A 27,437-nucleotide genomic window follows, 5' to 3' on the forward strand; every position below is an offset into this window, starting at 1 on the left:
TGATGTTCAGAGTTTTTATTAAATAGAGTAACTTATCTGAAAGTAATTAAATAAATCAAAACGATCATAAACTGATAAATTAATAAAAAAAAAAGAAAAAGTGAACCTCGGCACAGTTTCATTCATATCATACGAATGTGAAGCGATATTCCTGATATTTGTTCAGTTTCAGAGTATAAAAAGTTGAGAGCAGGTTTCTGTTAGCGGTAAAGGTCGTGTTTGTGGTTCAGTGAACGTCACTCGACCTCCAGGTTAAAGAAAGATTCACACAAACGGTGCTGTTTTTATTCTTCCTGTAAAATAATGAAGCAAACGGCATGACCACCTAAAAAAAATGAACAGAACAACACTTTCTAAACTTTGTAGCTGTTAACATCTGCAGTCTGAAACGATAATACTTGAGGACATAAAAATATTCAAGTTCGCTGCATCGTGTGATCATGTGGACATTTATCGTTTTACTTCAGAGAGCTCCTCCCACTGCGACTTAAAAACAAAAAAAACATCTTTAACACTCTGACAACACAGAAAGAAATGCAAAGACAAAAGCTGCAGGTCGTACAGAAGAAAGTGGAGCTAGAAAAGTGACGTTAAAAAAAACAAAAATGTGTGTCTGCAGTGTTTCTTTGTGTGGTCAAAGTGGTGAAGAATTTTTTTCTAAATTTGCATTTTTTATTCATTCCCAGCTATTTTTTTCTGAACGTATTAACTCACATAGAGCTGCAAGGGTTAGTTGATTGAGCAATGGGATGGCTATCCATTTAAAATCAAAGGAGTTTTATTGAATTTTATTTAAAGATGTCACTTTTGTTTTGCAAAACCCTATAAACATAAAAAAATTCATAGAAACATCCTAAAATCCTAGAAATGTCCTGAAATTATAGAAACATCCTAAAATCTAAAAAAGCTGATTGATCAACTGTGGCGGGCACAATGGTGACATCAAATTTCCCGATTATTATGTATGACAAAAAAAAAATCATATAATATAATAAGCGGGAAAACAGCAAAGTTTTTTTTTTGCTCTTTACGATTATTAAATGTTCTAAATAGTTACCAATTAATTTTCTTTTAATCCACTCATCAATTAATCAGTGCAGCTCCAATAAAAATTGTTGCAGAGAACATCAGTTAGAGATCTTCACAGATCCAAAACATTTGAGGTCTGTGCACCAGTATTTATTCACACTCACGTGGATCCGAAAGGACCTGAACGTGCTCAGGATGGCCGGTAATTACTCTGAAATTAATTACAGTGATGTTTAAAAAAAACAATAATAATTAAAGCTGCAAGCAGCGATGAACGGGCCCTCACATCATCACATATGTTGCGGTACTGGTGAACTCCAGCTGAAGCGGTCGTTCATTTCTGTGAAAGTCGGTTTAGCTCAGTTGGTTGGAGCGCTTCCTTGCAAATTACATGATTACTGGTTCAAATCCCACTTTGGACACGTGAGTTTTACAAGCAGCTGTAGAAGAAAAAAGAATGCCGAAAGTAGTTTAAGTGTCAGCAGGATTTGCTTTAAGAGTGTTTCAGGTTGTGAGATTGAACTTTATCCAGGACAGAGTTTTAAAGACTGCTGTCTAAACAAGAGTCGAAAACAGTCAAAGTGTCTGGAGGTTTGGCTTAGTGGGTTAAATGGCCGGTTAGAGTGTCTGAGGTTGTGGGTTTGAGCCTTGTTTGGGACAGGTGACTTTTAAAAGGTGTTGTTCAAATGTGCTTAAAGGTAAAGAGAACGTCCACAACAGCATGATTAACTGAAGTGTGGCTCAGGGATAACCCGGCCGGTTGGAGTCTCAGAAGTTGGCAGTTCGAGCCTCACAAGCAACATGTTTCTACAACAGTACAAAATCCATGGCTGAAATTTTACGGAATAATGCCAGAATTGGCGAAAACTATACATATACAAGACAAGGAGACAACTGTGTCACAAACAAAATACTATACACTTGAATATTAAAACGTCACAGTTTCTAAATTACCTCAGATTTTACTTTGACATTTCTTTACCAATATTCCTTGATTTCGACAGATGCATCTGCCGATACTGGTTTACCTGTTTTGGGAAAACTTCACATGATTTTTTGGCTAAAACAATGTATTGCTCAACTTTATGTGCCTTCATTTGTTCTGCAGTATCACAATCAGTGTCTAAACTGTATGAATCTACAGTCAAACGATATGTTTTTGATGTTTGGGTCGTATGGTGTTGAAACAGAAAAGTATCGGCAGTGACGTCTGTCGAAAACTCGACTGATATGAGCCAGGCGGATATTCCTTCATTTCGACAGACGCATCTGCCAATACTGGTTTTACCTGTTTCAGGAAAACTTCACCTGATTTATCGGCCAAAATGATATATCGCCAAACTTTAGGTGCCTTAATTTGTTCTGCAGTATCACAGTCAGTGTCTAAACTGTATGAATCTACAGCCAAATGATATTTTATAGCATAAATAAAATAAAATATCGGCTTATATATCTCTCTGCCCTGCTGATATAAGGGTCATATGGTGATGAAACGGAAAATTCAGTATCGGCAGTGACGTCTGTCGAAAACTCGGCTGATATATGAGTCAGGCCGATAAATCAGCTAAGTTCTTGGCTGGGAAAATTCAGTATTCAGTATATAAAGATTCAGGAGACAAGGAGACAATTGTGTGTTTTTAACTGTTAAAGTGTTCATTGCATTCGTTTTAGGACCTAAGGGATGTACCATCTTCTTCTTTCATCTTTCCAGACTCATGCTTGGCTGTGTCGTACTATTCCTGACTTTCCTACCTCACTACTCTGCTACTTTCCGGACTTTCCTATTCCAGTCCTTTACTTTCACTCAACTTCCTGTCTGTCATCTTAACTTGTTGTAACTTGACTAACCTTCCTGTCTCTCACCTCAACTTCCTGTCTCACAACCTAACTGCCTGTAACTTGACTGACTTTCCTGTCTCTTAACGTAACTTCTTGTCTTTCCCACAACTTCTTGTCTCTTGACTGTTCTTCATGTCTCTCAACCTAACTTCATGTTTTCGATGTTTCCTTTAGTTCCAGTCTTCAAAATTAACCTGTCCCAGGTAAGACTTGAACCATCAACCTTCGGCACGCTAACCGCCTGATTTACCCACCGAGCCAAACCTCTGGACATGTGATGAGTTTTTGACGTTCCCTTTAGCTCTGTGATTGGACAGCAGTCTTCAAATTCAAGAACACCTTTAGGGAATTTCTTATAATTTTCAACGTCCACTTGGACTCAAGGTCAAGGTCTCGGTGATGTCATGAATATGTTTTTGGCCACAACTCCAAAATATGACAAATTACAACAAAATTTCACATAAAGGCGGCTATTTTTGTTTCATTAATGGATGTTTTATTTCAGTGCTCTCTCTCTGTCTCTGCAGGTCGCATTCTGGTGCCGCGGGGACATTTCAGGTCAAAGTGTTTGGACCGATGAAGACCTCCAACATCACATCACAACGTACGTTCGCCACAAAATATACAAAAACAAAAAGCATTCTGTGCAGAAAACTCAGCATGTGACACAACTGCCTTCGTGTGTATTATTATATATATATATCTATATATATATATCTATATATCTATATATATCTATATCTATATCTATATATATATATATATATATATAGATATAGATATTTACTTATGTGTACAAATAAATATATATATATGTATATATGTATATATACATTTTTTAAAATTATTATTATTTTTCTGGAGGCAGCTCACTGATCAGATTTTCTCCTGAATCTCATCAGCAGTTTCCTCGAGTCGTTCATCACCAACACGTGTCTGTGTGTTAATTTTCATGCTCAGACTCTTCAGGTATGACGGTGGCGTTTGGCGTGAATGTGACGAAGCTGCTGAACTGGAGGAAGAGGAGTGAAGGGCGGGATGAAGAGCAAAAGAAGAGAAGAGCAGGTGCATTAATTTAAAATAAATTAAAAAAAGGATTCCTCCTCTGGTTCTATTATTGCAGAAGAGGAGGCGTTTAGATTAAGACAGCGCTCGTAGAAAAAGAGTTTGTTAAGCCCAGTCGCTCGTCTCTGCAGGAGCGTGCGTTGTGTTCAGGTGTCCTCTGGTCATCAGAGTTCAGTCACGGCGGACGCTCATCCTTCTGCCTCGCAACAATGCTGTTTTTTTTTCTTGTTCTTTTTTCTCATTTTCATCCCTAAAGTCATTTAATTTCCTCTTTTTTCTTCTTTCTTTACTCACAGACAGACAGCCAGACAGACAGACAGACAGACAGAAGCGTCCAATCAGGAGTCTCCGTTTGGATCACATGCCCGTGGAGGACAGTCCCAGGCCGGCAGCTTTGCTCATGCAGGGTAAACCTTGAGCTCCGGCTTTCGGGAAATCGTGCGCCACCACGCGTCCGTTCTCTCCTCCGAGCCCTGATGCTCCTCCTCCTCCTCCTCCTCCTCCTCCATAAACGCCCCCTGCTGTGCCTCCTCCTCCTCCTCCTCCTCCGCTCGTCATGGCCGCATCAATGAGCTCCTGCAAGATGGAAAAGACAGAAAAGTAAGTTGGATCGTCGTCACTTCTTTCACAGCAGATTGGTTCCATTTAATTTTAAAAACGTTGCAAAAAGGCGACGAGACACCGAGCAAGAAATGTTCTGCAAATATCAAGAAATTCATAAAAGGTGACAAGAAAAAAACAAGCAAGAAACAGACAGAAAATTATTAGAAAATGTATTTAGAATTGTTATAATTATGTATTTTAAATGATTTTATAGATTAAAAATATATATATTTAGAGCTTCTTTTGGGGTCAGGTTATTTCCTTGTTTGTTTTTTCTTTTGCGAATTTTTAGGGAGTAATTTTTAGGTAATTTCTATGCAATATTTTAGGTCATTTTTTAAAATTACCCATTGCCGTTTCATTATGATACATATATATATATATATATATATATATATATATATATATATGTTTTCCATTAATTGAAAGCAAATTTTAATGACACATTGAAACTCCTCATCGGTTATTTTCAGTATTTTTTCATTTAAAAAGAAATTATGAATTCCCAACAGTATTTTAACTGAATATTTAAATGCAACTAAATATAACAAAATTTGTTTAATTTCATTTTTAAGCACTTAAGACATTTTTTTTTAAATTTGGCCAAGGAAAGGAGCATGTAAGTTGTACTTATTTTACTACAGATTGTTTTTTTTTGTTTTTTTTTTCTTAAAAATGTTTTTATAAAATAATAAAAAAAGAAGTGAGGAGTATCAGAGGTCATTTCAGGAGGAAAATCATTGAAAAATTATGTAAATTTATTGGTAAAAATTTGTATGAAGCCTGTCATTTGCATGCACCGTAACATAAACTTGAGTATTTTTTGTGAAGAAAAAGTCCCGCTGAGCGTCGACTCACACGTGTCTGTGTGTTTTCGGTCGTCAGCAGTGTAACAGCAGCAGAGTGAACTCTTTCTCTCTCTCCGTGTTTCTCCTCTCAGGGAAACTAACGACGTGGATCCAGAGTTAATATCCTGGATCAGGCCTCTGAGGCTCCCACGCTCCCTCGCCGCTGGCTGCTCGGCTCCGACAGTCGTCAGGCAGATTGGTACGAATAAATCCCACGTTTATTCATTTACCGGAGCGGCTCGAACGCTCTCAAACACCTCAGAGCCAGCACTCCCACATCTGACAAACCAAGTATATATCATACTACAATACTACATCTGCAGTAACACACACGGCACGGCACCTGCGTCACTCTAAAATATGATGCCTGCAGGCAAACAGTCGACTGTTAAAACATTTTTAAGGACATATTGAACTATTACACACACTGCATGACACATAACGGCAGAAGAAGGTCCCGTCGAGCAGGATCACAGCATCAGTGCATCCAAGGCCCACGACACAGGCGCAGCCTCAGACAGGACCACAGCAACAGCATAACGTTTTCATTATTTTTAGTGACCAACCATATTGTGATGTTTTGTCGCCATTTTTGACAACATGCTGATTGATTTTTGAAGAGTTCTGGGCAACATACTATACTATGTTATACTTTTCGATGACATACTATACTATTACGTTTTTTGCTCATTTTACACTAATACCATACAATGTTTTTTTATGTTTGCTAACTCTTGGCAGACATACTATACTATGATGTTTTTATAATTTTTGAGCGAGATACTATATAATGATGTTTTTGATAACTTTTGGGCGACAGGTTATACAATGATGTTTTTGATGATTTTTGAGCACACTATACTATTCCGATGTGAATAATTTTTAATGACTTGGGGGACATGAAATGCATTAAAAAAAAGCATTTCGAGATATGTCACAGTATGAGGAAAAATATCAATATATGACATGTCAAAAAGAAATCAGATAAAATAGCATGTGGAGGCACGCCATAATATAGAATGTTGAAAAACATGGCGAAAACTCTCATGATATAAATTGTTGATAAAACGTCATTGTATAGGATGGCGAAAAATGACGAAGATGACACTTCAAAATAAAAAGCTGAAAATTGTATTAATAAGCAGAATTGGATAAAATAGCATGCTGACACACGCCATGACATAGAATGTTGCAAAAAGGGCCAAAAACACGTGTCTCGGAATGTGTGTTATGTGTGTTTTTGTGGTTTTCAGCAGTTTTGGGGAAATGTCATATTTTGCCATTTTTGCCATACTATAGCCTTGCATTTTCAGTTATTTTTCCACATGTCAATTTGTTTTTTTGTTTTTGGCCGTTTTTACAACTTTCTATGCTATGGCGTGTGTCAACTGGCTATTTTATGTGGTTAAATGTGGTTTTCAGCAGTTTTTGGGAAATGTCACATTTTGACATTGTAGCCTTGCATTTTCTGTCATTTTCCCCGCATGTCAAATTTTTGTGTTTTGGGGACTTTTTGCAATTGTCTATGCTACGGCATGTCTGAGGCCTATTTTATGTGGTTTAATGTGGATTACAGCAGTTTTTGGGAAATGTCATATTTTGACATTTTTGCCATACTATAGCCTTGCATTTTTGGTCATTTTTCCCACGTCAAATTTTTCTGTTCGGGGAATTTTTGCAAATTTCGATGTTAAGGCATGTCTTTGACGGGTATTTCATGTGGTTTAATATGGTTTTCAGCAGTTTTTGGAAAATGTCATATTTTGACATTTTTGCCATACTATAGCCTTGCATTCTTGGTCACTTTTCCCACATGTCAAATGTTTTATGTTTCGGGGACTTTTTGCAATTTTCTATGCTACGGCTTGCTTTGGACGGCTATTTTACATGGTTTAATGTGGTTTTCCAGCAGTTTTTGAAAAATGTCATATTTTCACATTTTTGCCATACTATAGCCTTGCATTTTCGGTCATTTTTCCCACATGTCAAATTTTTGTATTTTGGGGGAATTTTGCAAATTTCTATGATATTACGTGTATTGGACGGTTATTTTATGTGGTTTAATGTGGTTTTCAGCAGTTTTTGGAAAATGTCATATTTTTACATTTTCGCCTTACTATAACCTTGCATTTTCGGTCATTTTTACTACATGACAAATTTTTGTTTTTAGCTGTTTTTGCAACTTTCTATGCTATGGCGTGTGTTGACTGGCTATTGTATGTGGTTTAATTTAGTTTTCAGCAGTTTTCAGAAGATGTCATATTTTGCCTTTTTTGTTAGACTAAAGCTTTGCATTTTCGGTCACTTTTCCCACATGTCAAATTTTTTATGTTTTGGGGAATTTTTGCAAATTTCTATGCCACTGCGTGTCTTGGCCAGCTATTTTATGTGGTTTAATGTGGTTTTCAGCAGTTTCTGGAAAATGCCATATTTTCACATTTTTGCCGTACTATAGCCTTGTATTTTCGGTCATTTTTCTCACATGTCAAATTTTTGTGTTTATGGCCATTGTTGCAACTTTGTATGCAATGGCGTGTCTCGATAGGCTATTTTTATGTGGTTTACTGTACATATCAATGTTTTGTGTTTTTAGCCGATTTTGCAACTTTCTATGCTATGGCGTGTGTTGAATGGCTGTTTTATGTGGTTTAATGTGGTTTTCAGCAGTTTTTGGAAAATGTCATATTTTGACATTTTTGCCATACTATAGCCTTGCATTTTCAGTCATTTTTCCCACATGTCAAATTTTTCTGTTTTAAGCTGTTTTTGCAACTTTCTATGTTATAGAGTATATATCCTGGTTATTTCATGTGGTTTAATGTGGTTTTCAGCAGGTTTTGGAAAATGTCATATTTTGACATGTTTGCCATACTATAGCCTTGCATTTTTGATCATTTTCACCACATGTTAAATTTTTCTGTTTCAGGGAATTTTTGAAAATTTCTATGGTACGCCGTGTCTTGGACAGTTATTTTATGTGGTTTAATGTGGTCTCCAGCAGTTTATGGGAAATGTCACATTTTGACATTTTTGCCATCCTATAGTCTTGTATTCTTGGTCATTTCTCCCACATGTCAAATTTTCTTGTTTTGGGGAAATTTTGCAAATTTCTATGCTATTGTATGTCTTGGACGGGTATTTTAGGTGGTCTGATGTGGTTTTCAGCAGTTTTTGGAAATTGTCATATTTTCACATTTTTGCCATACTATAGCCTTGTATTTTCGTTGATTTTTAGCACATGTCAAAATTTTGTGTTTTTAGCTGTTTTTGCAACTTTCTATGCTATGGCATAAATTGACTAGCTATTTCATGTGGTTTAATTTGGTTTTCAGCAGTTTTCAGAAAATGTCATATTTTGACATTTTTGCCATACTATAGCCTTGCATTCTTGGTCAGTTTTCCCACATTTCAAATTTTTTATGTTTTGGGGACTTTTTGCAATTTTCTATGCTACAGCATGTCTTTGACGGCTATTTTATGTGGTTTAATGTGGTTTTCAGCAGTTTTTGGAAAATGTCATATTTTGACATTTTTGCCATACTATAGCCTTGCATTCTTGGTCAGTTTTCCCACATTTCAAATTTTTTATGTTTTGGGGACTTTTTGCAATTTTCTATGCTACAGCGTTTCTTGGACGGCTATTATATGTGGTTTAATGTGGTTTCCAGTAGTTTTTGGAAAATGTCATATTTTGACATTTTTGCCATACTATAGCCTTGCATTTTCGGTCATTTTTCCCACATGTAAAATTTTTCTGTTTTATGGAATTTTTGAAAATTTCTATGGTATTGCGTGTCTTGGACGGTTATTTCATGTGGTTTAATGTGGTTTTTACCAGTTTTCAGAAAATGTCATATTTTGACATTTTTGCCATACTATAGCCTTGCATTCTTGGTCAGTTTTCCCACATGTCAAATTTTCTTGTTTTGGGGACTTTTTGCAATTTTCTATGCTACAGCGTGTCTTGGACAGCTATTTTATATGGTTTAATGTGGTTTTCAGCAGTTTTTGAAAAATGTCATATTTTGACATTTTTGCCATACTATAGCCTTGCATTCTTGGTCAGTTTTCCCACATTTCGAATTTTTTATGTTTTGGGGACTTTTTGCAATTTTCTATGCTACAGCGTTTCTTGGACGGCTATTATATGTGGTTTAATTTGGTTTCCAGCAGTTTTCAGAAAATGTCACATTTTCACATTTTTGCCATACTATAGCCTTGCAGTTTCGGTCATTTTTCCCACATGTCAAATTTTTATATTTTATGGAATTTTTGAAAATTTCTATGCTACAGCGTGTCTTGGACGGTTATTTTATGTGGTTTAATGTGGTTTTCAGCTGTTTTTGGGAAATGTCAAATTTTGACATTTTTGCCATACTATAGCCTTGCATTCTTGGTCATTTTTCCCACATGTCAAATTTTCTTGTTTTGGGGAAATTTTTGCAATTTTCTATGCTACAGCCTGTCTTGGACGGCTATTTTATGTGGTTTAATGTGGTTTTCAGCAGTTTTTGGAAAATGTCATATTTTGATATTTTTGCCATACTATAGCCTTGCATTCTCGGTCATTTTTCCCGCATGTCAAATTTTCTTGTTTTGGGGAAATTTTGCAATTTTCTATGCTACAGCGTGTCTTGGACGGCTATTTTATGTGGTTTAATGTGGTTTTCAGCAGTTTTTGGAAAATGTCATATTTTGACATTTTTGCCATACTATAGCCTTGCATTCTTGGTCATTTTTCCCACATGTCAAATTTTCTTTTTTATGGAATTTTTGAAAATTTCTATGGTATTGCGTGTCTTGGACGGTTATTTCATGTGGTTTAATGTGGTTTTCAGCAGTTTTCAGAAAATGTCATATTTTCACATTTTTGCCATACTATAGCCTTGCAGTTTCTGTCATTTCTCCCGCATGTCAAATTTTCTTGTTTTGGGGACTTTTTGCAATTTTCTATGCTACAGCGTTTCTTGGACGGCTATTATATGTGGTTTAATGTGGTTTCCAGTAGTTTTTGGAAAATGTCATATTTTGACATTTTTGCCATACTATAGCCTTGCATTTTCGGTCATTTTTCCCACATGTAAAATTTTTCTGTTTTATGGAATTTTTGAAAATTTCTATGGTATTGCGTGTCTTGGACGGTTATTTCATGTGGTTTAATGTGGTTTTTACCAGTTTTCAGAAGATGTCATATTTTGACATTTTTGCCATACTATAGCCTTGCATTCTTGGTCAGTTTTCCCACATGTCAAATTTTCTTGTTTTGGGGACTTTTTGCAATTTTCTATGCTACAGCGTGTCTTGGACGGCTATTTTATGTGGTTTAATGTGGTTTTCAGCAGTTTTTGGAAAATGTCATATTTTGACATTTTTGCCATACTATAGCCTTGCATTCTTGGTCAGTTTTCCCACATGTCAAATTTTCTTGTTTTGGGGACTTTTTGCAATTTTCTATGCTACAGCGTGTCTTGGACGGCTATTTTATATGGTTTAATTTGGTTTCCAGCAGTTTTTGGAAAATGTCATATTTTGACATTTTTGCCATACTATAGCCTTGCATTTTCAGTCATTTTTCCCACATGTCAAATTTTTATATTTTATGGAATTTTTGAAAATTTCTATGCTACAGCGTGTCTTGGACGGTTATTTTATGTGGTTTAATGTGGTTTTCAGCTGTTTTTGGGAAATGTCAAATTTTGACATTTTTGCCATACTATAGCCTTGCATTCTTGGTCATTTTTCCCACATGTCAAATTTTCTTGTTTTGGGGAAATTTTTGCAATTTTCTATGCTACAGCCTGTCTTGGACGGCTATTTTATGTGGTTTAATGTGGTTTTCAGCAGTTTTTGGAAAATGTCATATTTTGATATTTTTGCCATACTATAGCCTTGCATTCTCGGTCATTTTTCCCGCATGTCAAATTTTCTTGTTTTGGGGAAATTTTGCAATTTTCTATGCTACAGCGTGTCTTGGACGGCTATTTTATGTGGTTTAATGTGGTTTTCAGCAGTTTTTGGAAAATGTCATATTTTGACATTTTTGCCATACTATAGCCTTGCATTCTTGGTCATTTTTCCCACGTCAAATTTTCTTGTTTTATGGAATTTTTGAAAATTTCTATGGTATTGCGTGTCTTGGACGGTTATTTCATGTGGTTTAATGTGGTTTTCAGCAGTTTTCAGAAAATGTCATATTTTCACATTTTTGCCATACTATAGCCTTGCAGTTTCTGTCATTTCTCCCGCATGTCAAATTTTCTTGTTTTGGGGACTTTTTGCAATTTTCTATGCTACAGCATGTCTTTGACGGCTATTTTATGTGGTTTAATGTGGTTTTCAGCAGTTTTTGGAAAATGTCATATTTTGACATTTTTGCCATACTATAGCCTTGCATTTTCAGTCATTTTTCCCACGTGTAAAATTTTTCTGTTTTATGGAATTTTTGCAAATTTCTATGCTACACCGTGTCTTGGACGGTTATTTTATGCGGTTTAATGAGGTTTTCAGCTGTTTTTGGGAAATGTCAAATTTTGACATTTTTGCCATACTATAGCCTTGCATTCTTGGTCATTTTTCCCACATGTCAAATTTTCTTGTTTTGGGGAAATTTTGCAATTTTCTATGCTACAGCGTGTCTTGGACGGCTATTTTATGTGGTTTAATGTGGTTTTCAGCAGTTTTTGGAAAATGTCATATTTTGACATTTTTGCCATACTATAGCCTTGCATTCTTGGTCAGTTTTCCCACATGTCAAATTTTTTATGTTTTGGGGACTTTTTGCAATTTTCTATGCTACAGCGTGTCTTGGACGGCTATTATATGTGGTTTAATTTGGTTTCCAGCAGTTTTTGTAAAATGTCATATTTTGACATTTTGCCATACTATAGCCTTGCATTTTCTGTCATTTTTCCCACATGTCAAATTTTCTTGTTGTGCGGAAATTTTGCAAATTTCTATGGTATTGCGTGTCTTGGACGGTTATTTCATGTGGTTTAATGTGGTTTTTACCAGTTTTCAGAAAATGTCATATTTTGACATTTTTGCCATACTATAGCCTTGCATTCTTGGTCATTTTTCCCGCATGTCAAATTTTCTTGTTTTGGGGACTTTTTGCAATTTTCTATGCTACAGCGTGTCTTGGACGGCTATTTCATGTGGTTTAATGTGGTTTTCAGCAGTTTTTGGAAAATGTCATATTTTGACATTTTTGCCATACTATAGCCTTGCATTTTCAGTCATTTTTCCCACGTGTAAAATTTTTCTGTTTTATGGAATTTTTGCAAATTTCTATGCTACACCGTGTCTTGGACGGTTATTTTATGCGGTTTAATGAGGTTTTCAGCCATTTTTGGGAAATGTCAAATTTTGACATTTTTGCCATACTATAGCCTTGCATTCTTGGTCATTTTTCCCACATGTCAAATTTTCTTGTTTTGGGGAAATTTTGCAATTTTCTATGCTACAGCGTGTCTTGGACGGCTATTTTATGTGGTTTAATGTGGTTTTCAGCAGTTTTTGGAAAATGTCATATTTTGACATTTTTGCCATACTATAGCCTTGCATTCTTGGTCAGTTTTCCCACATGTCAAATTTTTTATGTTTTGGGGACTTTTTGCAATTTTCTATGCTACAGCGTGTCTTGGACGGCTATTATATGTGGTTTAATTTGGTTTCCAGCAGTTTTTGGAAAATGTCATATTTTGACATTTTGCCATACTATAGCCTTGCATTTTCAGTCATTTTTCCCACATGTCAAATTTTTATATTTTATGGAATTTTTGAAAATTTCTATGCTACAGCGTGTCTTGGACGGTTATTTTATGTGGTTTAATGTGGTTTTCAGCTGTTTTTGGGAAATGTCAAATTTTGACATTTTTGCCATACTATAGCCTTGCATTCTTGGTCATTTTTCCCACATGTCAAATTTTCTTGTTTTGGGGAAATTTTTGCAATTTTCTATGCTACAGCCTGTCTTGGACGGCTATTTTATGTGGTTTAATGTGGTTTTCAGCAGTTTTTGGAAAATGTCATATTTTGATATTTTTGCCATACTATAGCCTTGCATTCTCGGTCATTTTTCCCGCATGTCAAATTTTCTTGTTTTGGGGAATTTTTGCAATTTTCTATGCTACAGCGTGTCTTGGACGGCTATTTTATGTGGTTTAATGTGGTTTTCAGCAGTTTTTGGAAAATGTCATATTTTGACATTTTTGCCATACTATAGCCTTGCATTCTTGGTCATTTTTCCCACATGTCAAATTTTTCTTTTTTATGGAATTTTTGAAAATTTCTATGGTATTGCGTGTCTTGGACGGTTATTTCATGTGGTTTAATGTGGTTTTCAGCAGTTTTCAAAAAATGTCATATTTTCACATTTTTGCCATACTATAGCCTTGCAGTTTCTGTCATTTCTCCCGCATGTCAAATTTTCTTGTTTTGGGGACTTTTTGCAATTTTCTATGCTACAGCATGTCTTTGATGGCTATTTTATGTGGTTTAATGTGGTTTTCAGCAGTTTTTGGAAAATGTCATATTTTGACATTTTTGCCATACTATAGCCTTGCATTTTCGGTCATTATTCCCACATGTAAAATTTTTCTGTTTTATGGAATTTTTGCAAATTTCTATGCTACACCGTGTCTTGGACGGTTATTTTATGCGGTTTAATGAGGTTTTCAGCCATTTTTGGGAAATGTCAAATTTTGACATTTTTGCCATACTATAGCCTTGCATTCTTGGTCATTTTTCCCACATGTCAAATTTTCTTGTTTTGGGGAAATTTTGCAATTTTCTATGCTACAGCGTGTCTTGGACGGCTATTTTATGTGGTTTAATGTGGTTTTCAGCAGTTTTTGGAAAATGTCATATTTTGACATTTTTGCCATACTATAGCCTTGCATTCTTGGTCAGTTTTCCCACATGTCAAATTTTTTATGTTTTGGGGACTTTTTGCAATTTTCTATGCTACAGCATTTCTTGGACGGCTATTATATGTGGTTTAATTTGGTTTCCAGCAGTTTTCAGAAAATGTCATATTTTGAAATTTTTGCCATACTATAGCCTTGCATTTTCTGCCATTTTTCCCACGTCAAATTTTCTTGTTTTATGGAATTTTTGAAAATTTCTATGGTATTGCGTGTCTTGGACGGTTATTTCATGTGGTTTAATGTGGTTTTTACCAGTTTTCAGAAAATGTCATATTTTGACATTTTTGCCATACTATAGCCTTGCATTCTTGGTCATTTTTCCCGCATGTCAAATTTTCTTGTTTTGGGGACTTTTTGCAATTTTCTATGCTACAGCATGTCTTGGACGGCTATTTCATGTGGTTTAATGTGGTTTTTACCAGTTTTCAGAAAATGTCATATTTTGACATTTTTGCCATACTATAGCCTTGCATTCTTGGTCATTTTTCCCGCATGTCAAATTTTCTTGTTTTGGGGACTTTTTGCAATTTTCTATGCTACAGCGTGTCTTGGACGGCTATTTTATGTGGTTTAATGTGGTTTTCAGCAGTTTTTGGAAAATGTCATATTTTGACATTTTTGCCATACTATAGCCTTGCATTCTTGGTCATTTTTCCCGCATGTCAAATTTTCTTGTTTTGGGGACTTTTTGCAATTTTCTATGCTACAGCGTGTCTTGGACGGCTATTTTATGTGGTTTAATGTGGTTTTCAGCAGTTTTTGGAAAATGTCATATTTTGACATTTTTGCCATACTATAGCCTTGCATTTTCGGTCATTTTTCCCACATGTCAAATTTTTCTGTTTTATGGGATTTTTGAAAATTTCTATGCTACAGCGTGTCTTGGACGGTTATTTTATGTGGTTTAATGTGGTTTTCAGCCGTTTTTGGGAAATGTCAAATTTTGACATTTTGCCATACTATAGCCTTGCATATTCGGTCATTTTTCCCACATGTCAAATTTTCTTGTTTTGCGGAAATTTTGCAATTTTCTATGCTACAGCGTGTCTTGGACGGCTATTTTATGTGGTTTAATGTGGTTTTCAGCAGTTTTTGGAAAATGTCATATTTTGACATTTTTGCCATACTATAGCCTTGCATTCTTGGTCATTTTTCCCGCATGTCAAATTTTCTTGTTTTGGGGACTTTTTGCAATTTTCTATGCTACAGCGTGTCTTGGACGGCTATTTTATGTGGTTTAATGTGGTTTTCAGCCGTTTTTGGAAAATGTCAAATTTTGACATTTTTGCCATACTATAGCCTTGCATTCTTGGTCATTTTTCCCACATGTCAAATTTTTCTATTTTGGGGAAATTTTGCAAATTTCTTTGGTATTGCATATCTTGGACGGTTATTTCATGTGGTTTAATGTGGTTTTTACCAGTTTTCAGAAAATGTCATATTTTCACATTTTTGCCATACTATAGCCTTGCAGTTTCTGTCATTTCTCCCGCATGTCAAATTTTCTTGTTTTGGGGACTTTTTGCAATTTTCTATGCTACAGCGTGTCTTGGACGGCTATTTTATGTGGTTTAATGTGGTTTTCAGCAGTTTTTGGAAAATGTCATATTTTGACATTTTGCCATACTATAGCCTTGCATTTTCAGTCATTTTTCCCACGTGTAAAATTTTTCTGTTTTATGGAATTTTGCAAATTTCTATGCTACATGTCTTGGACGGCTATTTTATGTGGTTTAATGTGGTTTTCAGCCATTTTTGGGAAATGTCAAATTTTGACATTTTTGCCATACTATAGCCTTGCATTCTTGGTCATTTTTCCCGCATGTCAAATTTTCTTGTTTTGGGGAAATTTTGCAATTTTCTATGCTACAGCGTGTCTTGGACGGCTATTTTATGTGGTTTAATGTGGTTTTCAGCAGTTTTTGGAAAATGTCATATTTTGACATTTTTGCCATACTATAGCCTTGCATTCTTGGTCAGTTTTCCCACATGTCAAATTTTTTATGTTTTGGGGACTTTTTGCAATTTTCTATGCTACAGCGTGTCTTGGACGGCTATTATATGTGGTTTAATTTGGTTTCCAGCAGTTTTTGTAAAATGTCATATTTTGACATTTTGCCATACTATAGCCTTGCATTTTCTGTCATTTTTCCCACATGTCAAATTTTCTTGTTGTGCGGAAATTTTGCAAATTTCTATGGTATTGCGTGTCTTGGACGGTTATTTCATGTGGTTTAATGTGGTTTTTACCAGTTTTCAGAAAATGTCATATTTTGACATTTTTGCCATACTATAGCCTTGCATTCTTGGTCATTTTTCCCGCATGTCAAATTTTCTTGTTTTGGGGACTTTTGCAATTTTCTATGGTATTGCGTGTCTTGGACGGTTATTTCATGTGGTTTAATGTGGTTTTCAGCAGTTTTCAGAAAATGTCATATTTTGACATTTTTGCCATACTATAGCCTTGCATTCTTGGTCATTTTTCCCGCATGTCAAATTTTCTTGTTTTGGGGACTTTTTGCAATTTTCTATGCTACAGCGTGTCTTGGACGGCTATTTCATGTGGTTTAATGTGGTTTTCAGCAGTTTTTGGAAAATGTCATATTTTGACATTTTTGCCATACTATAGCCTTGCAGTTTCAGTCATTTTTCCCACGTGTAAAATTTTTCTGTTTTATGGAATTTTTGAAAATTTCTATGCTACACCATGTCTTGGACAGTTATTTTATGTGGTTTAATGTGGTTTTCAGCCATTTTTGGGAAATGTCAAATTTTGACATTTTTGCCATACTATAGCCTTGCATTCTTGGTCATTTTTCCCACATGTCAAATTTTCTTGTTTTGGGGAAATTTTGCAATTTTCTATGCTACAGCGTGTCTTGGACGGCTATTTTATGTGGTTTAATGTGGTTTTCAGCAGTTTTTGGAAAATGTCATATTTTGACATTTTTGCCATACTATAGCCTTGCAGTTTCAGTCATTTTTCCCACATGTAAAATTTTTCTGTTTTATGGAATTTTTGAAAATTTCTATGCTACAGCGTGTCTTGGACGGTTATTTTATGTGGTTTAATGTGGTTTTCAGCCGTTTTTGGGAAATGTCAAATTTTGACATTTTTGCCATACTATAGCCTTGCATTCTTGGTCATTTTTCCCACATGTCAAATTTTCTTGTTTTGGGGAAATTTTGCAATTTTCTATGCTACAGCGTGTCTTGGACGGCTATTTTATGTGGTTTAATGTGGTTTTCAGCAGTTTTTGGAAAATGTCATATTTTGACATTTTTGCCATACTATAGCCTTGCATTCTTGGTCAGTTTTCCCACGTCAACTTTTTTATGTTTTGGGGATTTTTTGCTATTTTCTATGCTACAGCGTTTCTTGGACGGCTATTATATGTGGTTTAATGTGGTTTTCAGCAGTTTTTGGAAAATGTCATATTTTGACATTTTTGCCATACTATAGCCTTGCATTTTCGGTCATTTTTCCCACATGTCAAATTTTTCTGTTTTATGGGATTTTTGAAAATTTCTATGCTACAGCGTGTCTTGGACGGTTATTTTATGTGGTTTAATGTGGTTTTCAGCCGTTTTTGGGAAATGTCAAATTTTGACATTTTTGCCATACTATAGCCTTGCATTCTTGGTCATTTTTCCCGCATGTCAAATTTTCTTGTTTTGGGGAAATTTTGCAATTTTCTATGCTACAGCGTGTCTTGGACGGCTATTTTATGTGGTTTAATGTGGTTTTCAGCAGTTTTTGGAAAATGTCATATTTTGACATTTTTGCCATACTATAGCCTTGCATTCTTGGTCATTTTCCCGCATGTCAAATTTTCTTGTTTTGGGGAAATTTTGCAATTTTCTATGCTACAGCGTGTCTTGGACGGCTATTTTATGTGGTTTAATGTGGTTTTCAGCAGTTTTTGGAAAATGTCATATTTTGACATTTTTGCCATACTATAGCCTTGCATTCTTGGTCATTTTTCCCACATGTCAAATTTTTCTGTTTTATGGAATTTTTGAAAATTTCTATGGTATTGCGTGTCTTGGACGGTTATTTCATGTGGTTTAATGTGGTTTTCAGCAGTTTTCAGAAAATGTCATATTTTGACATTTTTGCCATACTATAGCCTTGCATTCTTGGTCATTTTTCCCGCATGTCAAATTTTCTTGTTTTGGGGACTTTTTGCAATTTTCTATGCTACAGCGTGTCTTGGACGGCTATTTTATGTGGTTTAATGTGGTTTTCAGCAGTTTTTGGAAAATGTCATATTTTGACATTTTTGCCATACTATAGCCTTGCATTTTCGGTCATTTTTCCCACATGTAAAATTTTTCTGTTTTATGGAATTTTTGAAAATTTCTATGCTACAGCGTGTCTTGGACGGTTATTTTATGTGGTTTAATGTGGTTTTTAGCAGTTTTTGGAAAATGTCAAATTTTGACATTTTTGCCATACTATAGCCTTGCATTCTTGGTCATTTTTCCCACATGTCAAATTTTCTTGTTTTGGGGAAATTTTGCAATTTTCTATGCTACAGCGTGTCTTGGACGGCTATTTTATGTGGTTTAATGTGGTTTTCAGCAGTTTTTGGAAAATGTCATATTTTGACATTTTTGCCATACTATAGCCTTGCATTCTTGGTCAGTTTTCCCACATGTCAAATTTTTTATGTTTTGGGGACTTTTTGCAATTTTCTATGCTACAGCGTTTCTTGGACGGCTATTATATGTGGTTTAATGTGGTTTTCAGCAGTTTTTGGAAAATGTCATATTTTGACATTTTTGCCATACTATAGCCTTGCATTTTCGGTCATTTTTCCCACATGTCAAATATTTCTATTTTGGTGAAATTTTGCAAATTTCTATGGTATTGCGTGTCTTGGACGGTTATTTCATGTGGTTTAATGTGGTTTTCAGCAGTTTTCAGAAAATGTCATATTTTGACATTTTTGCCATACTATAGCCTTGCATTCTTGGTCATTTTTCCCGCATGTCAAATTTTCTTGTTTTGGGGAAATTTTGCAATTTTCTATGCTACAGCGTGTCTTGGACTGCTATTTTATGTGGTTTAATGTGGTTTTCAGCCGTTTTTGGAAAATGTCATATTTTGACATTTTTGCCATACTATAGCCTTGCATTCTTGGTCATTTTTCCCACACGTAAAATTTTTCTGTTTCATGGAATTTTTGAAAATTTCTATGCTACAGCGTGTCTTGGACGGTTATTTTATGTGGTTTAATGTGGTTTTCAGCAGTTTTCAGAAAATGTCATATTTTGACATTTTTGCCATACTATAGCCTTGCATTCTTGGTCATTTTTCCCGCATGTCAAATTTTCTTGTTTTGGGGAAATTTTGCAATTTTCTATGCTACAGCGTGTCTTGGACGGCTATTTTATGTGGTTTAATGTGGTTTTCAGCAGTTTTTGGAAAATGTCATATTTTGACATTTTTGCCATACTATAGCCTTGCATTCTTGGTCATTTTTCCCACATGTCAAATTTTCTTGTTTTGGGGAAATTTTGCAATTTTCTATGCTACAGCATGTCTTGGACGGCTATTTTATGTGGTTTAATGTGGTTTTCAGCAGTTTTTGGAAAATGTCATATTTTGATATTTTTGCCATACTATAGCCTTGCATTCTTGGTCATTTTTCCCGCATGTCAAATTTTCTTGTTTTGGGGACTTTTTGCAATTTTCTATGCTACAGCGTGTCTTGGACGGCTATTTTATGTGGTTTAATGTGGTTTTCAGCAGTTTTTGGAAAATGTCATATTTTGACATTTTTGCCATACTATAGCCTTGCATTCTTGGTCATTTTTCCCGCATGTCAAATTTTCTTGTTTTGGGGAAATTTTGCAATTTTCTATGCTACAGCGTGTCTTGGACGGCTATTTTATGTGGTTTAATGTGGTTTTCAGCAGTTTTTGGAAAATGTCAAATTTTGACATTTTTGCCATACTATAGCCTTGCATTCTTGGTCATTTTTCCCGCATGTCAAATTTTCTTGTTTTGGGGAAATTTTGCAATTTTCTATGCTACAGCGTGTCTTGGACGGCTATTTTATGTGGTTTAATGTGGTTTTCAGCCGTTTTTGGGAAATGTCAAATTTTGACATTTTTGCCATACTATAGCCTTGCAGTTTCTGTCATTTCTCCCGCATGTCAAATTTTCTTGTTTTGGGGACTTTTTGCAACTTTCTATGCTACAGCGTGTCATGGACGGCTATTTTATGTGGTTTAATGTGGTTTTCAGCAGTTTTTGGAAAATGTCATATTTTGACATTTTTGCCATACTATAGCCTTGCATTTTCGGTCATTTTTCCCACATGTAAAATTTTTCTGTTTCATGGAATTTTTGAAAATTTCTATGCTACAGCGTGTCTTGGACGGTTATTTTATGTGGTTTAATGTGGTTTTCAGCCGTTTTTGGGAAATGTCAAATTTTGACATTTTTGCCATACTATAGCCTTGTATTCTTGGTCATTTTTCCCGCATGTCAAATTTTCTTGTTTTGGGGAAATTTTGCAATTTTCTATGCTACAGCGTGTCTTGGACGGCTATTTTATGTGGTTTAATGTGGTTTTCAGCCGTTTTTGGGAAATGTCAAATTTTGACATTTTTGGCATACTATAGCCTTGCATTCTTGGTCATTTTTCCCGCACGTCAAATTTTCTTGTTTTGGGGACTTTTTGCAATTTTCTATGCTACAGCGTGTCTTGGATGGCTATTTTATGTGGTTTAATGTGGTTTTCAGCAGTTTTTGGGAAATTTCACATTTTGACATTTTTGCCATACTATTCCCTTGCAGTTTTGGTCATTTATCCCAAAAATCAAATTTGTCAAATTTTTGTATTGTGGGTACTATTTGTAACTTTCTATGCTATGGCGTGTCTTGGAACGCTATTTTACGTGGATTAATGTGTTTTTCAGCTGTTTTGGGGATATGACATCATAATCTGTTTGTCATCGCATAATATTTCTAAAAATGTGAAATCATGACATGTACAAAAAAACAGCTGAAAACCACATAAAATAGTATAGTATAGCCTGCCGAGACATGCATTAGTAACAGAATGTTGCAAAATTTTCCCAAAATATAATAATATAGCATGTCTAAAAAACAAATGAAAATGCAGAAAATTGCCAAAACATGACTGGTGGGAGATCAGATAAGATTGGAGACTCAGACCCAGATTTGAACCCAAGCTGTTTCATCCCTCTATGGGAAATTAACCCCTTCATTAATATGCAAACAGTGGCACTCTGCTTCTTGAGCATTTTTAACATGTTCTTGAATCAACAGTTTGAACAATCAGTAACAGGAATCCAAATGTTTTGGTGGAAATTCCCCAGCAGAAGAAGAAGCTGCTTCTACCTAAACATGACTCCCCAAGCAGGAGAAAGAAGTTTCTAACCGAACACACCACGCCCACGGCCAGCCAATGAGGAGAGACGGACAGTGGAGAGAGTGATGACACGATGGACCTCCAGATAAAGAGGAACAGCAGATCACTGTGTGTGCTTTTTGGGGCTTTTTGTGCTGTGACTTACCTTGCTTACACCTTGTGTTTGACTGTATATGTAACTCCCATAAAAAGGAGTAAGGTTACTGTTGCTTTTGATATACGTTTTTGACATTTTGATCATTGAATAAAGCCTGCCTCGAGCAGTTTTAACCTTTGTCTACCAATCCTGGGTTTTCGCATTTCATCCTTCCGAGGATCTGGTGACTGACTAAAATGACAAAACAAAATAAAAGAAGGAAAAGGTTTCTGGACAAAAAGCAATCTATTAAAATTGCATGCAGAGACACGTCATAGTTTTTGAAAAACAGCCAAGATTTCCATAAAATAAAATGTCTTTTTGGGACGTGTGATTTTTTGACATTTTTGCCATACTATAGCCTTGCATTTTTGGTCATTTTTCCCACATGTCAAATTTTTGTGTTTTGGGGACTTTTTGCAATTTTCTATGCTACAGCGTGTCTTTAACAACTATTTTATGTGGTTTAATTTGGCTTACAGCAGTTTTGAGGAAATGTCATATTTTGACATTTTTGCCATACTATAGCCTTGCATTCTTGGTCAGTTTTCCCACATGTCAAGTTTTTTATGTTTTGGGGACTTTTTGCAATTTTCTATGCTACAGCGTTTCTTGAACAGCTATTATATATGGTTTAATGTGGTTTTCAGCAGTTTTTGGAAAATGTCATATTTTGACATTTTTGCCATACTATAGCCTTGCATTTTCGGTCATTTTTCCCACATGTAAAATTTTTCTGTTTTATGGAATTTTTGAAAGTTTCTATGCTACACCATGTCTTGGACGGTTATTTTATGTGGTTTAATGTGGTTTTCAGCCGTTTTTGGGAAATGTCAAATTTTGACATTTTTGCCATACTATAGCCTTGCATTTTCGGTCATTTTTCCCACATGTAAAATGTTTCTGTTTTATGGAATTTTTGCAATTTTCTATGCTACAGCGTGTCTTGGACGGCTATTTTATGTGGTTTAATGTGGTTTTCAGCAGTTTTTGGAAAATGTCATATTTTGACATTTTTGCCATACTATAGCCTTGCATTTTCGGTCATTTTTCCCCACATGTAAAATGTTTCTGTTTTATGGAATTTTTGCAATTTTCTATGCTACAGCGTGTCTTGGACGGCTATTTTATGTGGTTTAATGTGGTTTTCAGCAGTTTTTGGGAAATGTCAAATTTTGACATTTTTGCCATACTATAGCCTTGCATTTTTGGTCATTTTTCCCACATATCAAATTTTTGTGTTTTGGCGACTTTTTGAAATTTTCTATGCTACAGCGTGTCTTGGACGGCTATTTTATGTGGTTTAATGTGGTTTTCAGCAGTTTTTGGGAAATGTCAAATTTTGACATTTTTGCCATACTATAGCCTTGCATTCTTGGTCATTTTTCCCACATGTGAAATTTTCTTGTTTTGCAGAAGTTTTGCAATTTTCTATGCTACAGCGTGTCTTGGACGGCTATTTTATGTGGTTTAATGTGGTTTTCAGCAGTTTTTGGAAAATGTCATATTTTGACATTTTTGCCATACTATAGCCTTGCATTCTTGGTCAGTTTTCCCACATGTCGAATTTTTTATGTTTTGGGGACTTTTTGCAATTTTCTATGCTACAGCGTTTCTTGGACAGTTATTTGATGTGGTTTAATGTGGTTTTCAGCAGTTTTTGGAAAATGTCATATTTTGACATTTTTGCCATACTATAGCCTTGCTTTTTAAATTTTTTTCCCACATATCAAATTTTTGTGTTTTGGCGACTTTTTGAAATTTTCTATGCTACAGCATGTCTTGGACGGCTATTTTATGTGGTTTAATGTGGTTTTCAGCAGTTTTTGGGAAATGTCACATTTTGAAATTTTTGCCATACTATAGCCTTGCATTTTCGGTCATTTTTTCTGCGTGTCAAATTTTCTTATTTTGGGGAAATTTTGCAATTTTCTATGCTACAGCGTGTCTTGGATGGCTATTTCATGTGGTTTAATGTGGTTTTCAGCAGTTTTTGGAAAATGTCATATTTTGACATTTTTGCCATACTATAGCCTTGCATTTTCGGTCATTTTTCCCACATGTAAAATTTTTCTGTTTTATGGAATTTTTGAAAATTTCTATGCTACACCGTGTCTTGGACGGTTATTTCCTGTGGTTTAATGTGGTTTTTAGCAGTTTTCAGAAAATGTCATATTTTGACATTTTTGCCATACTATAGCCTTGCATTTTTGGTCATTTTTCCCACATGTAAAATCTTTCTGTTTTATGGAATTTTTGAAAATTTCTATGTTACACCGTGTCTTGGACGGTTATTTTATGTGGTTTAATGTGGTTTTCAGCAGTTTTTGGGAAATGTCAAATTTTGACATTTTTGCCATACTATAGCCTTGCATTTTTGGTCATTTTTCCCACATGTAAAATCTTTCTGTTTTATGGAATTTTTGAAAATTTCTATGTTACACCGTGTCTTGGACGGTTATTTCATGTGGTTTAATGTGGTTTCCAGCAGTTTTTGGGAAATGACATATTTTGACATTTTTGCCATACTATAGCCTTGCTTTTTTAATTTTTTTCCCACATGTAAAATTTTTGTGTTTTGGCGACTTTTTGAAATTTTCTATGCTACAGCGTGTCTTGGACGGCTATTTTATGTGGTTTAATGTGGTTTTCAGCAGTTTTTGGAAAATGTCACATTTTCACATTTTTGCCATACTATAGCCTTGCAGTTTCGGTCATTTTTCCCACATGTCAAATTTTTGTGTTTTGGGGAAATTTTGCAAATTTCTATGCTACAGCGTTTCTTGGACGGCTATTATACGTGGTTTAATTTGGTTTTCCAGCAGTTTTTGGAAAATGTCATATTTTGACATTTTTGCCATACTATAGCCTTGCAGTTTCCGTCATTTCTGCCGCATGTCAAATTTTCTTGTTTTGGGGACTTTTTGCAATTTTCTATGCTACAGCGTGTCTTGGACAGTTATTTGATGTGGTTTAATGTGGTTTTCAGCAGTTTTTGGAAAATGTCATATTTTGACATTTTTGCCATACTATAGCCTTGCATTCTTGGTCATTTTTCCCACATTTCAAATTTTTTATGTTTTGGGGACTTTTTGCAATTTTCTATGCTACAGCATGTCTTTGACGGCTATTTTATGTGGTTTAATGTGGTTTTCAGCAGTTTTTGGGAAATGTCACATTTTGACATTTTTGCCATACTATAGCCTTGCAGTTTCTGTCATTTCTGCCGCATGTCAAATTTTCTTGTTTTATGGAATTTTTGCAATTTTCTATGCTACACCGTGTCTTGGACGGCTATTTTATGTGGTTTAATGTGGTTTTCAGCAGTTTTTGGGAAATGTCATATTTTGACATTTTTGCCATACTATAGCCTTGCATTTTCGGTCATTTTTTCTGCGTGTCAAATTTTCTTATTTTGGGGAAATTTTGCAATTTTCTATGCTACAGCGTGTCTTGGATGGCTATTTCATGTGGTTTAATGTGGTTTTTACCAGTTTTCAGAAAATGTCATATTTTGACATTTTTGCCATACTATAGCCTTGCAGTTTCTGTCATTTCTGCCGCATGTCAAATTTTCTTGTTTTATGGAATTTTTGCAATTTTCTATGCTACACCGTGTCTTGGACGGCTATTTTATGTGGTTTAATGTGGTTTTCAGCAGTTTTTGGGAAATGTCATATTTTGACATTTTTGCCATACTATAGCCTTGCATTTTCGGTCATTTTTCCCACATGTCAAATTTTTCTGTTTTATGGGATTTTTGAAAATTTCTATGCTACACCGTGTCTTGGACGGTTATTTCCTGTGGTTTAATGTGGTTTTTAGCAGTTTTCAGAAAATGTCATATTTTGACATTTTTGCCATACTATAGCCTTGCATTTTTGGTCATTTTTCCCACATGTAAAATCTTTCTGTTTTATGGAATTTTTGAAAATTTCTATGTTACACCGTGTCTTGGACGGTTATTTTATGTGGTTTAATGTGGTTTTCAGCAGTTTTTGGGAAATGTCAAATTTTGACATTTTTGCCATACTATAGCCTTGCATTTTTGGTCATTTTTCCCACATGTAAAATCTTTCTGTTTTATGGAATTTTTGAAAATTTCTATGTTACACCGTGTCTTGGACGGTTATTTCATGTGGTTTAATGTGGTTTCCAGCAGTTTTTGGGAAATGACATATTTTGACATTTTTGCCATACTATAGCCTTGCTTTTTTAATTTTTTTCCCACATATCAAATTTTTGTGTTTTGGCGACTTTTTGAAATTTTCTATGCAACAGCGTGTCTTGGACGGCTATTTTATGTGGTTTAATGTGGTTTTCAGCAGTTTTTGGAAAATGTCATATTTTGACATTTTTGCCATACTATAGCCTTGCATTTTCGGTCATTTTTCCCACATGTCAAATTTTTGTGTTTTGGGGAAATTTTGCAAATTTCTATGCTACAGCGTTTCTTGGACGGCTATTATACGTGGTTTAATTTGGTTTTCCAGCAGTTTTTGGAAAATGTCATATTTTGACATTTTTGCCATACTATAGCCTTGCAGTTTCCGTCATTTCTGCCGCATGTCAAATTTTCTTGTTTTGGGGACTTTTTGCAATTTTCTATGCTACAGCGTGTCTTGGACAGTTATTTGATGTGGTTTAATGTGGTTTTCAGCAGTTTTTGGAAAATGTCATATTTTGACATTTTTGCCATACTATAGCCTTGCATTTTTGGTCATTTTTCCCACATGTAAAATCTTTCTGTTTTATGGAATTTTTGAAAATTTCTATGTTACACCGTGTCTTGGACGGTTATTTCATGTGGTTTAATGTGGTTTCCAGCAGTTTTTGGGAAATGACATATTTTGACATTTTTGCCATACTATAGCCTTGCTTTTTTAATTTTTTTCCCACATATCAAATTTTTGTGTTTTGGCGACTTTTTGAAATTTTCTATGCTACAGCGTGTCTTGGACGGCTATTTTATGTGGTTTAATGTGGTTTTCAGCAGTTTTTGGAAAATGTCACATTTTCACATTTTTGCCATACTATAGCCTTGCAGTTTCGGTCATTTTTCCCACATGTCAAATTTTTGTGTTTTGGGGAAATTTTGCAAATTTCTATGCTACAGCGTTTCTTGGACGGCTATTATACGTGGTTTAATTTGGTTTTCCAGCAGTTTTTGGAAAATGTCATATTTTGACATTTTTGCCATACTATAGCCTTGCAGTTTCCGTCATTTCTGCCGCATGTCAAATTTTCTTGTTTTGGGGACTTTTTGCAATTTTCTATGCTACAGCGTGTCTTGGACAGTTATTTGATGTGGTTTAATGTGGTTTTCAGCAGTTTTTGGAAAATGTCATATTTTGACATTTTTGCCATACTATAGCCTTGCATTCTTGGTCATTTTTCCCACATTTCAAATTTTTTATGTTTTGGGGACTTTTTGCAATTTTCTATGCTACAGCATGTCTTTGACGGCTATTTTATGTGGTTTAATGTGGTTTTCAGCAGTTTTTGGGAAATGTCACATTTTGACATTTTTGCCATACTATAGCCTTGCAGTTTCTGTCATTTCTGCCGCATGTCAAATTTT

General features: G+C 35.1%; 1 protein-coding gene across 4 annotated transcripts in view; it reads right to left on the reverse strand.

Moving 5' to 3' along the window:
- LOC121938644 (glutamate receptor 1-like) overlaps positions 1–27,437 on the reverse strand; it is a 148,677-nt gene continuing 121,240 nt past the window's right edge. For 3 of the 4 annotated variants that reach the window (XM_088088067.1, XM_088088065.1, XM_088088066.1), the window contains one exon: positions 1–4,509. In XM_088088067.1, the coding sequence (XP_087944193.1) occupies positions 4,291–4,509 (219 nt within the window). In that variant the 3' untranslated portion in view covers positions 1–4,290. The remainder of the gene's footprint in view (positions 4,510–27,437) is intronic. The other variant, XR_015778855.1, reaches the window with a different exon arrangement.

This window comes from Plectropomus leopardus, chromosome 15 (assembly GCF_026936395.1).
Source record: "Plectropomus leopardus strain MGB_pleo_1.0 chromosome 15, ASM2693639v1, whole genome shotgun sequence".
Classification (NCBI taxonomy): Eukaryota; Metazoa; Chordata; class Actinopteri; order Perciformes; family Serranidae; genus Plectropomus; species Plectropomus leopardus.